This window comes from Pieris napi, chromosome 13 (assembly GCF_905475465.1).
Source record: "Pieris napi chromosome 13, ilPieNapi1.2, whole genome shotgun sequence".
Lineage (NCBI taxonomy): Eukaryota > Metazoa > Arthropoda > Insecta > Lepidoptera > Pieridae > Pieris > Pieris napi.
The window spans coordinates 2386386-2400079 of NC_062246.1; the positions used below are offsets into that span (position 1 = coordinate 2386386).

General features: G+C 32.9%; 1 protein-coding gene across 2 annotated transcripts in view; it reads left to right on the forward strand.

Moving 5' to 3' along the window:
- The window catches only part of LOC125055509, a 30718-nt gene extending 18256 nt beyond the window's left edge, over positions 1–12462 (forward strand). Inside the window, exons 2-5 of one of the 2 annotated variants that reach the window (XM_047657972.1) lie at positions 2045–2186; positions 6225–6327; positions 10211–10326; positions 11327–12462. In XM_047657972.1, coding sequence (XP_047513928.1) covers positions 2132–2186; positions 6225–6327; positions 10211–10326; positions 11327–11448 — 396 coding nt within the window. In that variant the 5' untranslated portion in view covers positions 2045–2131 and the 3' untranslated portion in view covers positions 11449–12462. The remainder of the gene's footprint in view (positions 1–2044; positions 2187–6224; positions 6328–10210; positions 10327–11326) is intronic. The other variant, XM_047657973.1, reaches the window with a different exon arrangement.
- The last annotated feature ends 1232 nt before the right edge of the window (positions 12463–13694 follow it).

A 13694-nucleotide genomic window follows, 5' to 3' on the forward strand; every position in this document is an offset into this window, starting at 1 on the left:
ATGGCCATATCAACATTCCCCTTTCAATTAATAAACTTCCAATTTCCGTATTAGGATCATATTCCTCCCATTCACAGCTCTTTAGGTCATACAATCGTCACTCACCAATGATCGAGTGTCGCGACATAGTACACGGCATAATGCCCAGTTTCAGAACCAGTGTCTGTCAAATTAAACATTGGCGTTCACTAGTTATCCATATTTGTGTTTTGCATAACAGTAGTCTTTTTATGGTAAGTGTGAAAGTACTCTATTGTTTTGTTTTATATTTAGTGGAATCCTTGTTCAAGTCGATAGTTTGAATGTTTATAATTGTTCCTTTTACAATAATTTAAAACTTCCTCTATTGTATATTCTTTCCTTCCTGTATATTATTCCTATGACACAAATGACGTCATTAAAAAGACTACTATTAATTTATTTAGTAACTAGTTCCTTTGAATATTGTTTAAAGTTAAAAAGCAGAACCCTTGTCAACCCGCTCACACAGCTCATACGAGTGGCTCTACGTAGTGACAACCCACGTCTCTTACCTTTTACAAGTGTAACATAGAAAATGTAACAGAGAGGCCGACAAAGGCTTAGCGAAATATAATATGTAAACACCACCTGTTACTTCCCTTCAGAATATTTCGTCAACTTTATTTTTTACGATTTTCAAAACAAATCCATTTCAACAATTTACAATTCAGTTCACAAGTTCGTTTCTTCTTAACAATTCATGCGTTTAGATAATGCATGTTTGTGTTTTTCTGTTAATGTTTTTGTGTATTCTATGTATTTTTGTTTATATTTAAGTTAATTATAAAAAAATTGAAATAATTTATTTATAATTTTACGCCAATTAACAATCTATATCTTAGATTTCTGTTTTTTTGAAACTGGCGTTTTTATTATCACTTAAAGTTTCTAAATAAACAAACCTAAAAATACAAGTTAAATAACGATAACATGACAAAGAAACAAACTCAAAAAAGGTAAAATAACATGAGTGACGTTTAGTCTGTGAAATAGTAAATATAGAAAAAAATGTAACCACGCATCGTTCGTTCGTTCACAGTTCTATAATCTATGGATTTTAGGGTGCTATGTCTATTTACCACTTGCGCCATTTATAAACTACGTACTTAACCTATAAGATTATTGTTTCCACTACGTCGTAATGAAAAGGAAAGTAATAAATCAATGTAATAATTATCATATAAAGTATATATACCACAGACGTAAGAAACTTCAAATTTGGACAGTTGACATTTTTCATTCGTACAATATGAAATTTTAAAGAAAAATTCATGAACTTATGCGCCAGCATTACTAATTATTGCATCTATACTATGCTGGCTGTAATATATCGTTGACATTTTGTAGCAAACCACATTTTAATTAATGAAGAATCTACGGTGTAGACTGCGAAGTTAGAAACATTAGTTACAATTACTAAACACCCACTTAACCCTATAACCGCACAGACGTTCAATTTTTATCTAAGAGTTTATTTTCTTAAAAATATGTATCAGCCTATTGTTTCACTTATAACAGCTAAAGCGGCATATCAATGTCAAAATATTGACAGGTCTATGTAAGAATCAGAAACAAAAGAGAGTTGTAACAATAGCTATTGGTGAGACCAAACCGATGAAGTTTTTTGTTAAAACACAATTTGCCTTTTTGTCGCCAGGGGCCGCTGGAAGCAATTATTAAATCCCATAAAACCTTTAAAAATAAACTTACCCTATATATTGGTGTTTTTTTTTAATTCATTCTAAAGTTTTTCATTAGTCGGAGAATTACATTTATTAAAAATACATCCATTTTATTTAAAAATACATCTTTATCCAAGATCGAGTGTCTTTGCATATTCCCTGTAGTTTCTGCTAAATATTGCGAGGTGGTTTTACTGTACTTACCCATTACAACCACTCTGGTGTAACAGCATTGTAATGATGAAAAATAGTAAGGTTTTACAAATCGAGAACGCCATCGGCTAGACCTGATAGTTTCTTGATAGAAACTCTCCAAATTTAATCTAGATTAATTGTTACAGGTTGAGTTAGTAAAGAAGTGGAGAGAAAATCGCCAAGGAATGTATTGGCGATGACGCAACGCGCCTCGCGCGGCATGTCCTGATGTGATGGCATCCAGCCGCACCGCCCTGCTTGCGTTGGCTACTCTCACTGCACTCGCTGGTTGGTATAAAACTTTTATATTTATACTAGTAGACCCGACAGACGTTGTCCTGCATGATATTTCAAGCAATTAGTAAAGCAAAGTATGAAAGTACCGACTGCAGCGCCATCTGGCGGGCTGATTTGTGAATCTAAACCATTCCCAGATCCCCTTGAACACACACAAAAAATTTCATCAAAATCGGTCCAGTCGTTTGAGAGAAGTTCAGTGACATACACACTCACAGAAGAATTATATATATAAAGATATGGTTATTAATATAGTAAGAAATAAGCGGCAAATGAAGTCCCGTAATCGCCCAGAGAATCGCATCAGATATTGTGATACTTGATTTTCGTTTCTTTCAGTAATTAATATAAGTTCTAAAATGATTAGTTTCATGTTAACAACATTATTAATAAATTAATTATGTAAAATGATAAATAATCCAATTATTATTCTATCAGAAATTTGAAACCTTTACGTATAAACCTATAACGGATTGGGTAATTGATTCGCAATTAATAACTTTATTCTGATCAAAATACATATATTTTTAAGGCATACAAAGATAAGTTTTATGTACAATCAAGTATACATTATATATATTCTTAGTTATCTACGATATTTTTTTCGTTTCAGCATTTTCATAAAGCACAAAACATTTTATGCTCAAACTTTACGCCTTTATTAAATGAAATATTTTTCATAATACTAATGAATGCTCAGACAGGCTAAAGCTAAGCTAGTCCATTAAAATTTCCGCTTTTATTTTTTAAAAATAACAATTTTGTGTAGGTACAATTTAACATCATAATTTACTTTTATATTCTACGGAATTATCTAATACATTTATTTACAATTCGCAATATTTTTTTTACAATATTACAGTTGGGACAATTTGCCCTATATTGACGAGAAATTATATAAATAAAATATACTACGTAAGGTATATTAAAGTAAAGTAAAGTAAAATATAATTTAATCATATAGGTAACATAATTAACACTTATGACTCGTCAGTACATATTAATGCTTCTAGTTTTACATTTACTGCCAGTTCTCAAATCAAGGACGTAGAACGGGAGAGAAGAACTGGCAATAAACTCTCCGTTACTCTTTTTAATCGCCATTTTTTTGTTTTTCAAAATGTTTCTAAGGAGCTGCAACCATTACACCATGTCCCATGTGACATTTTAAGTAATTAATAATAATAACATAAATTAAAAACAAAGATTTGTCCTCTATCAGCAGGAGGCATGGTGAAATAAGAGCACGCACTTACATTCTCGTGGGAACAACACGCAAACACATAGTCGAAATAACCAACATAATTATATTATGACGGGTTAGTTATATAAAATAACAAACCTACAGTATCGTTATTTAGAAATCTAAATAAATACGAAATCAAAATTTCTACGAACACATGTTGAGTTGTTAGTAACGTTGAACTATTTGGAAAAATAATTAAAAACGGCTTCGCTTCACAACACGTCGGAAATCCGAGCAAATTGCTCAGACATCAGTATAACTACTTTTCGTTTGGATTTATTTGGCAAAGCATCAGAAACAAGTATAAAATGTGGCGCGATTCTTAAACCAAAAGATTTCTTTTAGTCCTTTTGTTTCTGTGTAACGGAAGCTAAAGTTTGTGAAAAGCAAAGTTCTGCTTACACTTGATTTTTCAAGCTTGTAGACAAATACGAATGAGTACCTATTATTTGCTCTAAATAAGACCGATTCCAAAATATTAGGCACAGATTATATAATAATTTAAAAACAAATATTATATACTATACTATACTTATTATTATTTTTTGGTAGCTATTTTTTTTATAGCTATTCAAAGGGGGAACGCTGCCAGTATCTTCGGAACCTTGACTAAAGGGACCCCTTTTAATAACATATTTTAGTTATTATTTTATATTTATTTAGGTTTCTTTATATAAAAAAAAAATTCAAAGAATGTTATTTTACGTTGCTCAATTAATGAAGTATTTAATTAATTCTAAAATCCAACATCGTTGTGATTTATATATTAAGATTATTGTTTTGTATACACTTATTAATTTAATTAATATGAAACACAACATCACAGATAGTGTTAATTCTACAACATACTTATATCATATCAATAAGAAAACCAAAGCAAAAAGATTCTCTTGGTAATTGAATCTCGAATTTTAATCCAAAGCGATTTAAGGTAATCAATAAAAATAACAACAGAATTGCGCAATAATAATTTCATATAGCTGACCAATAAGCAAATCAATAGAACGGAAATAATTCTTGAACAATATAAAACTCATAAGTACCCAATCGATGTGAAAACAATACGTACACTATACATTTTTATTTTCTTTTATGAATGGACCGATACTTGAAATACGAGCAAAATTACATTTTAGAGATTTGATCAGTATTGATTTAGATTCTCATTGAAAACTTGGAGAATAAAGGTTTATTGGAGCATGCAAAATTCACTTGAGTCTCTCCGTGGCCTTTATGCTTTGGTATTATTCTGCAGAGGAAGTCTTAATTGCTACGAATTGTTAATTTTAAAATCCGCTCGGGATTATAACATATTCAATACGTTTACAAAGCTGATTTTTAGTTGGTTTTTTAATTTACATTCCATTTAACCGCACTTAATGTTGTTTTTTTGTATTAACATAGCTTAAACCTGGTAAATATTATTATTAAAAGACTTTTGGACGTAAAGAAGTGAAATAATTACAAATTGATATGTCAAAGGCAAAATTCAATTTATATTTGAATAACTATCTTTTTATCTTTAGCACTGAAAAATATGTCTTAATAATTCCTACAGTAAATATATTTAGGGTCTGTTTCACAATGTACGGATAAGTTCTACATAAGTTCCAAATTAGCTATTTATTACTTATTGGTGGGATAAAAACTATTGCTGCGTTTCACGACTGTCAGATAGCGCTATTTGTCACATAAAGTCCATCTAAGCTATGAGTCCGATGAATGTCAAATAGCACAATTTATCTTCCAAATAATTTGTGTTGCATAGCTATTTGGTACTTTATCCATACATTGTGAAACAGACCCTAAGACTGCTTTTGAATTAACGAGTTGATTGATGTTCCAAAATAGGTAAAAGAAGGTTCTACTCGAAGACATCCACACTCTCGTAACCTGTAGAAAGATAAATAACAAGATTTCTTCAGTCAAGGAATACTTATCTCAGCCTAATCTTACACACAATAAAAAGGGTTGTTTTCGCATTGATCGAAATTACGTACGATCCCTCGAGACACTACGTGTGGGTATAACTTTATTCTGGCGTTGAAGTTAGGTTATGTCTTGTTTGCTACTCGAGTAAACATCTCTGTGCAACCGAACAACCGGCTCAAACCACCCTAGAGAGCATATTAGTTAGAAAATCACCTTAAATTATTTATTACATTAACTACTAACGTGCCAGTTTGACGGTAGATATTTTCTATACCGACATATGTTATCAGTGAAATACATATGTCTTAGTACCTGTAAAGGCAAGAAATATCTGCCCATGACGTAGTTTACGGGACTTATTTATTTATTTATTTATTTATTAACACTTCGTTGCAAAAACAATAAATCAAACACAATACAAAAAAAATTATAAGGGATGCAACGGGCGGCCTTATCGCTAATAAGCGATCTCTTCCAGGCAACCCTAGTTAAAGAAAAAACTAAAAAAAGAAACATGATTCGTGCGAGAAGTGCAGAAACAAATGTTATATAAAAAAAAATATATACATATACATAGTACCTTAATCTAAAGTAATACAAAAAAAAAAAAAATTAACAATAGACTAAAAACTTAAAAGCTAATCTTACAAATACATGGACAGCAAATAGTGATGTAAAAGGAAACATAAGATTTATACAAGTCACGATTGATCAGGATAGGATAAGGTTAAGAAATGTTTATGCAGAAGAGTTTTAAAAGATGAACTTCCTTTGAACCAAAGCTATAATTGTGGCTCGTTTGGACGGGGACCCGTATTTATACTGTAGTGATGTGTACACGGTGACCACAGGGTGGAGTGTGTGCGCGCCGCAAGGCAGCGTGCAGGGCGGCGCGCAGTTGCCAGGCGTCTCGCACTCTACCGCACCGCCCGCGGGTGTCGGCGGCGTCCGCAGGTACTTCCTACCACACTTTACTTTAACACCCGCAAAATAACAGGTCTTCTACTCTAAAACCCTAAATTGAAAACATAATTACATTAAGCTAACCAATAAATAGTTAAAAAGGAAAAAGACGCATAGTATTTCTCCTTAAGTATTGCAAGGTCGTGTTTCAAAAATTCGTTAATATAGGATGCAAGTTTTGCTTTTATGCACTAAGAATATTTAACGTATACAATTTCCATCACAGAAAAGCGACGTTAGCGAGAATCGATATTAAGTGCAGCTTTCATTTCAATTTCTACTCGGTTACAAGGTAAACTTCTATGAGAACCCACTGATCCGTGAAATTTCTAGTCTTTAGTTTACCCGTCTTATATTTAAACAGACAACAGACATATTGTGTCGCTAGAATTACAAGGAGTAGAATACCTGTTATAATAGCACAATGCTTTATGTTTTTGACCTATAGAGAATGCGTTCACCAACTCAAAGAGAAAAAAAAATATAATTACGAAAAATTCTTGTCTATTTTATTTAATGGCATTTATGTCGGGAAATGTCCAGTAAAAATCAGTAAACATATAAGCTCAATGAATATATCATGTACCTATAACATAATTTAATTATTTATTTTAATTCGATCATAGTACATTGTTCTTATAAAAACTAATTAAAATAATTATATACATGTATTTTAATACGAAATATAATTAGTATATAATTAAACAGATCTGCTAACGGCCATTACAATAAATCTTCCAATTAGAAGCATACAAAGAACTAGATACCTTAAATGCTTACATATATAGTAACTTGTATAAATTGACCAAAATAATAATCATTCTTATTGTACTCTTTTAATTAAGCGCTCTTTCGTCCCTTTCTATCAAATTGTATTTTCGTTGAGATGAAAAGAGACAGATGAGTACGTTAGTTAACGGTGCAATTGTGATTCTTTTATTTTTCATAAATAATAGGCATGAACACATTTTGTTATAAAATACTGGCAAATACTTGATTTTTGTTCGATGCTTTATAAATTTTTCTCCAAAGAGTTTCTATTTAAGGCATCATAGCATATTCTGATCTCATTAGTTATTTACGATGCTCTCTATTAAAATTTCAACGCGGGCTCCATAAATTTTCAAGGCACCCTCGATTGAATATAAACCATAAAAACTCTTTGTTACTATTTATACCAACATTGTCTATGTATAGAGGTCACTTGTCTACACATTGTAGTCCACAAAGGCTTTGTATCGACTTTATAGGGGTCAACTATAGTCCACAAAACACAACAACAATATTATCCGGTATACGTTTTCTGGGTTATATAAATATCCAAGTAAATTAAAATTCTATTTATAAAAGATATTTACGGAATTCAAACTTCAACGAAAACTGACAATATTGTTTCATTACTGAAGATCAAATGTAATTTATGTGGGGCAAATGGATAGAAAGCTGCAGTTAACTAACAACTTGGCACTCAACTGTCAACTGTCATACTGACAACGATACTAGACTTGACCTAGTGGCTTCATCCCTGAGGTCGTAGATTCGAACCCCGGCTGTGCACCAATGGACTCTCTTTCTATGTGCACATTTAACATTCGATCGAACGGTGAAGGAAAAACATCGTGAGGAATACGGCTTGCCTTAGACCCAAAAAGTCAACGGCGTGTATCAGGCACAGGATCACCTACTTGCCTATTAGATTGACAAATGACTATGAAACAGATACAAACCTGAAGCCTAAAAAGGCCGTAGCACCACTGATTTATTTATTTTAATCCTGGCTAAAGAATAAATAATAAAGACACAACTGCCCCAATTCCGAATATGAAATATTAATTTAACAATACTCTAATTCGAATTCGATCTAGTCAAACAGAGATTTGTAGCCATTCAACTCAACCGTGATAGGTTTCCTATAACTCGTTACTCATGTACACAGATATATCGATCTTTAGCGAATTAAATTGGAATGGCCGTGGGATGTTCCTTCGGGGTATACTAATTTCAGCTGAGAGCTTTTTACAAAACGATTAATAGTATGGATTTGAATGATGTTTTTGGTTACGAACGTAAAGTCCGTCAATATTTCTAAAGTATTTAGCAAGACTAGAATAAAATAATGTCAATCATGATTTCCTACAATTACTCTTATAATATTACCGATATTTCTTATAAGCAATATTAATATCATAAATATAAAAGAGTAATAAAAAAAAAGCATGCAAATACAGGGGTCTGGGCTCAGAATATGATTTTGTCCCATTCGGTGTCGAGACCCTTGGTCCGTGGGGTCCTAGCGCTTTAAGGCTTTTTAAAGATATTTCAAAAAGGTTAGTCGACATCACAGGAGACCGAAGATCTGGCAGCTACCTTGAACAAAGAATTAGTCTAGCAATTCAAAGGGGGAACGCTGCCAGTATCTTCGGAACCTTGCCTAAAGGGACTCCTTTTAATGATATATTTTAGTTTATGTTAAGTTTAGTTATTTATTTCAATGTATATTATTTTATTATTAGTTTTATGTGTCTATTATTGCTAATTATTAACGTTTAAAGAGTAATTAACTCTTTTATACACATGTACATTAGGATTAAAGCGATCCCGAGCTAAACAAAAAACATTTAATTCTGAACATTCAATATATTGACAAAAATTATTCATATTATCTTTAGATTTACGAGTTACGCTCTGTTTAATACGCAATATACCTTTGATATTGAGAACGCATTCTCTAAGGAGATCACAGTAGATATAAAATAAAACTGACCTAAAATAAATCCTATAAATAATGTCATTGAAAACAATAAAAGAATAAATAGTGTTTAATTCTTGAACGCTTATTACTTCACAGATAATAAAGGTAAAGGTACACTGTTGAACTTACAAACCCTATTTTCTTAATTTCTCGTTGAATATGTGTGAGTCATATATTATTTAATGTTGTCAACTGCAACAAAACGGCCTCGACGAGATAATGTAAGTAACTTATTATTTAGAAAAAAACTAACATTTTGTAATACTTAATTAAAAAATATGTTAAATATATCATCGAATGAGATCGATGAATGCGCGTAGGCAGATAGAGAACTGCATGAGGGTAATTGCACGTCTTGTAGATATATGAAATTGTAGGTAGGTGACAAATTGCATATTAAAGATCAATGTAAAGTTATGTAATTAGTGTTATATTGTATAACATTTGAAAGTAACGGCTTACTTGAGAAACCACAAACAATAGGTTCTTTCGTGATTTGCGAAATTGAATTGTTCAACAAACACTTTCATTATTACAATCTAACAAAAAATATATGACTCCCTTGTGAATGCTATTTTTAATGTATACTTTATTTCGATCATTATTGTATGACAAAACGAACTAACTTTCGTTCTCTCACGATATACACTGTAGTTTAATTGCATTCGCATGAATCACAGCTAGATAGCTAAATCAGTACCTAAATTGTGTAAGTACCCTGCACGAAATGCTAGTATTGGAATATCCTGAAGACGGAATGCTAACAATTCAATTTCGCTTTTCAGCTATTGTATGTATTAGGACCGCCTCCAGCTTGGGCATTAAAGATTTTGGCTTTGCTCCAGAGCCTTCAGCTATTTATTGCCTCATTATGGGGTGACGGTATCTCTTCTTTGCCACTTACGATGCAGATAGATGATAATACCCATTTATTACCAGAGGGGCGAGATATATGTTTTTGATACGTTGATTCTATGAATGTGAGCTTGTACACTGGCATCATAGGTTTATGCAGATATGAAATGTATATCGCTATTTGAGCACATGACTTAAAATCAGGGGTAAAGCATGCAAGCCTGTTTTAGCTTTCAGTGTGAAAAGTGTTTTCATGTTTGCGCGCAGATTCAGCCAGTATTCCAGAGGGCGTGGCTATCGCGATTGGAGGACCAGGGGTGACCCAACACTCATCAACTCATTGTGGAGGAGCAGACAACCGCTGGGAATTCGGAAACAACTTGGTAAAAATACGGAATTGGAAAATTTGCATTTTAACTTTTGTTCGTTGAAAGCTCATGGAGGAATTTTAATTCATAATGTAAAGAAGATTATTGTGTAACTTACTTACAACGTTTCTTAAGCATTTACCAATAATTATTTCTGAAACCCACAAATTTGTCGACACGAACTGTTATTATACAAACTTAATTTTCGACTTTCTACATACAATGTTAAGGCAATTTGACTAAGCAGTTAATACATTAACAGCATTGTTTCGCATATAAAAAATAACGCAACTTTAATTACACTGCAACTGCAATTATATTTTATAAACAACAAGAGCCTGTATAATGATACCGTAACCGTAGTGGAAGCTCTTTTTATTTTAAGTTAAATAGTAGAAAATGAATGTTATCTCATGAGAAATACTACGAGCCTACTCTAAGCGTATTTTATAAAATATTGTACAACAATTTAAACGTAAATGTATAAAGGTTCTTATGTACTAGCTAGTTTGTTCAAAGCATATTTATTTATTATGTATATAAACACACTAGCAGCTTCATAAGCTGATGCGCGTGTATTTTGAGATTTGGAGAAACTATCCAATCTATTTTTAAAGGAGTTCACAGATGGTGCACTGATTACACTTTCCGGAAGCCTATTCCAGTCGGCCACTACTCGGTTTGGGAGAAAGTTCTTTAGGGAATTTGTGTTATGTTGAGTGGTCTTAAGTTTTAAAGAACTACCCCTCAAATGTGTATTTTCACTTAAAATAAAGAGCTTCTCAATTCCTGGAACATTATAGTGGCCAGTGAGGATTTTATAGGTTTCAATGAGATTTCCTCTTAATCTCCTACTTCCTAAATCAGTAAGGTCAAGTGCTTTCAGACGCTCATTATAAGATTTGATGATGTTAGATATTTTTTGGAGTTGCACAAAAGATAATATTAACAAATATCAAAAAGTATTATTATATCATCTTATTGTAGGTATTTGTTAAGGTAAAGTATGTTACAGGGAACGCGGAGGTGTACATTGTGCTAGCGTTGCTGATAGGTGTGGTGACCGTGGTAGTAGGTTGTTGGCTATCAGACAATTGCTGGTCTCCAGAACCCGAGGACATCCTGGCAGGCGGCTGACCCGTGGCGGCGGGCGCGTGCACGCATGTGTAGCGCCCGCCCTCCGCGGCCGATCGGGAAAGTCCCTCGGGCGCGGGCTCGCTGTCCCCCGTGCTGCCAGCGCCGGCGCCACCGCCTGCGCGGCCGGCCTTCCTTCACGCCGCTCGCCACCTCTGCAGCGGCACCTGTCTCCACCTCCCGTGTGACAGAAGACAACCCCCACCCTTCTGACAGGAGACTGTGCACCGTTCTTGTCGGGTACACGAAAAAGCTAACGGAAATCACATTCCGTTTGTGAGTAACGGTGCGTGCGATGGCTAATTACTTATTAGTGTCTAGTGAAATGTGGTCGGTGCGATGACGAAACAGAGCTTTGTTAATATTTGTGACGTGTGTGAATACTTCGATGCGAAATTTCGTACTGTAATTTAATCTATGAATTCACTGTCTCTCGTCGTAGATCACGCTTCTAGCGGTCGCTCTGATTTTATTACTAGGAGAAGTGGTACAGCTGCGATTTTCAATGTACCATTTTACTGTTGTTTCTAAAATTATGTGCCTTGAAACGCTTTCCTCTATTTAAAATTTAGATTAGAGAGTGTTTTGAACCCTTTAGAAGATGTTTCTTCTTTCTGTCGTAATGGTTAATCCCGTATAAGTGCCATACACATCATGACCGTGCCTTTACCGTTCTATAGACTATGAGAGGGACGTAATTTACAATAGTTCATAATGATATTTTTAGTTTATTTGTCTTCTCCTCGATTATTTGTCCACCTTCATTTGTTATTATTAGTTATATACTATAGAGGAAAGTGCTAGGACCAGTCTTTAAAATTTTGTCAATTGGTTGTACTAAAATTTGAGTACTAGAGTTACATTTGTAAACAACGATACCATTATGGATAATCAATTTAGGGGACACTGTAAAGTTTTGAAGTTTTTTAACATGAGAAACCTATTTATATAAAATTGGTACTATTGTGTAGATTACGTGCAGCCTTATTGTAAAGCATTCTAAACGAATAAATTGAATGAAACATGCAGATTGTTCAAGAGATTTATCAAGTTTCATAAGGCCGCTTAGATTTATTGTTTTAAGAGGATAAAGTTATCCGGCATTAGAATCTACCGCTCTTTCCCTGCTGCAAAAATAAATATAAAATCTCTGTGTAGTTTTCTTGAAAAAGACGAAATAATTATTATTCCACTTAGTGGGTTGCATAATATTAAAGAATACATTACATGTACAGCTTTACCATGAGTTTGCAAAATTTAGAATTCGATGTCTTGGTATGTTATTAGTATGGAAAATCTTACTTTTACGCGTTTTTTTTAAAACATTATACGTAGATAATACTGTATAAAAACTTATCAAAGTTATGGTATAGCTGAAGTACATTGAATAACCACAGATCGTAGATAATCACAGAATAGCGCAATATAAAATAGAATTTTCTAAATATTTGTACATGATTATCGAAAGTAGTATTAGATATTTTTTATATGAACAGTGTAGCTTAGTGAAGCTAAAATTATTCAAACTCATTCAATTAAATTTACTCATAATAAACCCTTACAATTAACGAAAAAGATACTATATATATATATATATATATATATATCTACGTCTTTTCTTTCCAGAAACAAATGCAATTTAATTTCATTATTGTAATTCGTGTTGTGTTGTGACATCTTCGTCTTTATTGCTTTGCAACATACATTTCAAGTAATTATCTTCTAGCTTTGACGTCCAAACCTTACAGAGTTTTTCATTTAGTATTATTTAAAATGAAATGCAAACGACTAACATTTAGCACTGTCGACGTGACGCTGAACCGCACCACAAAATGCGTCGTGAACTATATATATGTAACTAAATTACAACAATAAATAATATACCGAACATTGTATAAACGTCCTTCAAGCCTCGTCCGTTATAAGAAGATTGATGGCTTAAGTCATTCTTAAATAAATATTTATCTTCTATTCATAAAAATATTCGTATTACACTGTTTTAAAAGAAGGTCCCGTCACATCGTAAACACAATTTGAGGAGTTAAAATGGATAAGAATAATGATTTGGTAATGAGTGAACATTTTTACTAAGGTAGTCTGTGGCTAATAATAACGATAGCGTTCCCAATTTCAATATATTCAGAACCCAATTTCGATGTAGTACAAATGCGTAGCGCTGATGACGCAAACTTGGGATCGCGTAGCGTACAGTGGCAGTTTTATTTTCACAGATACGAGTTTCTATACAT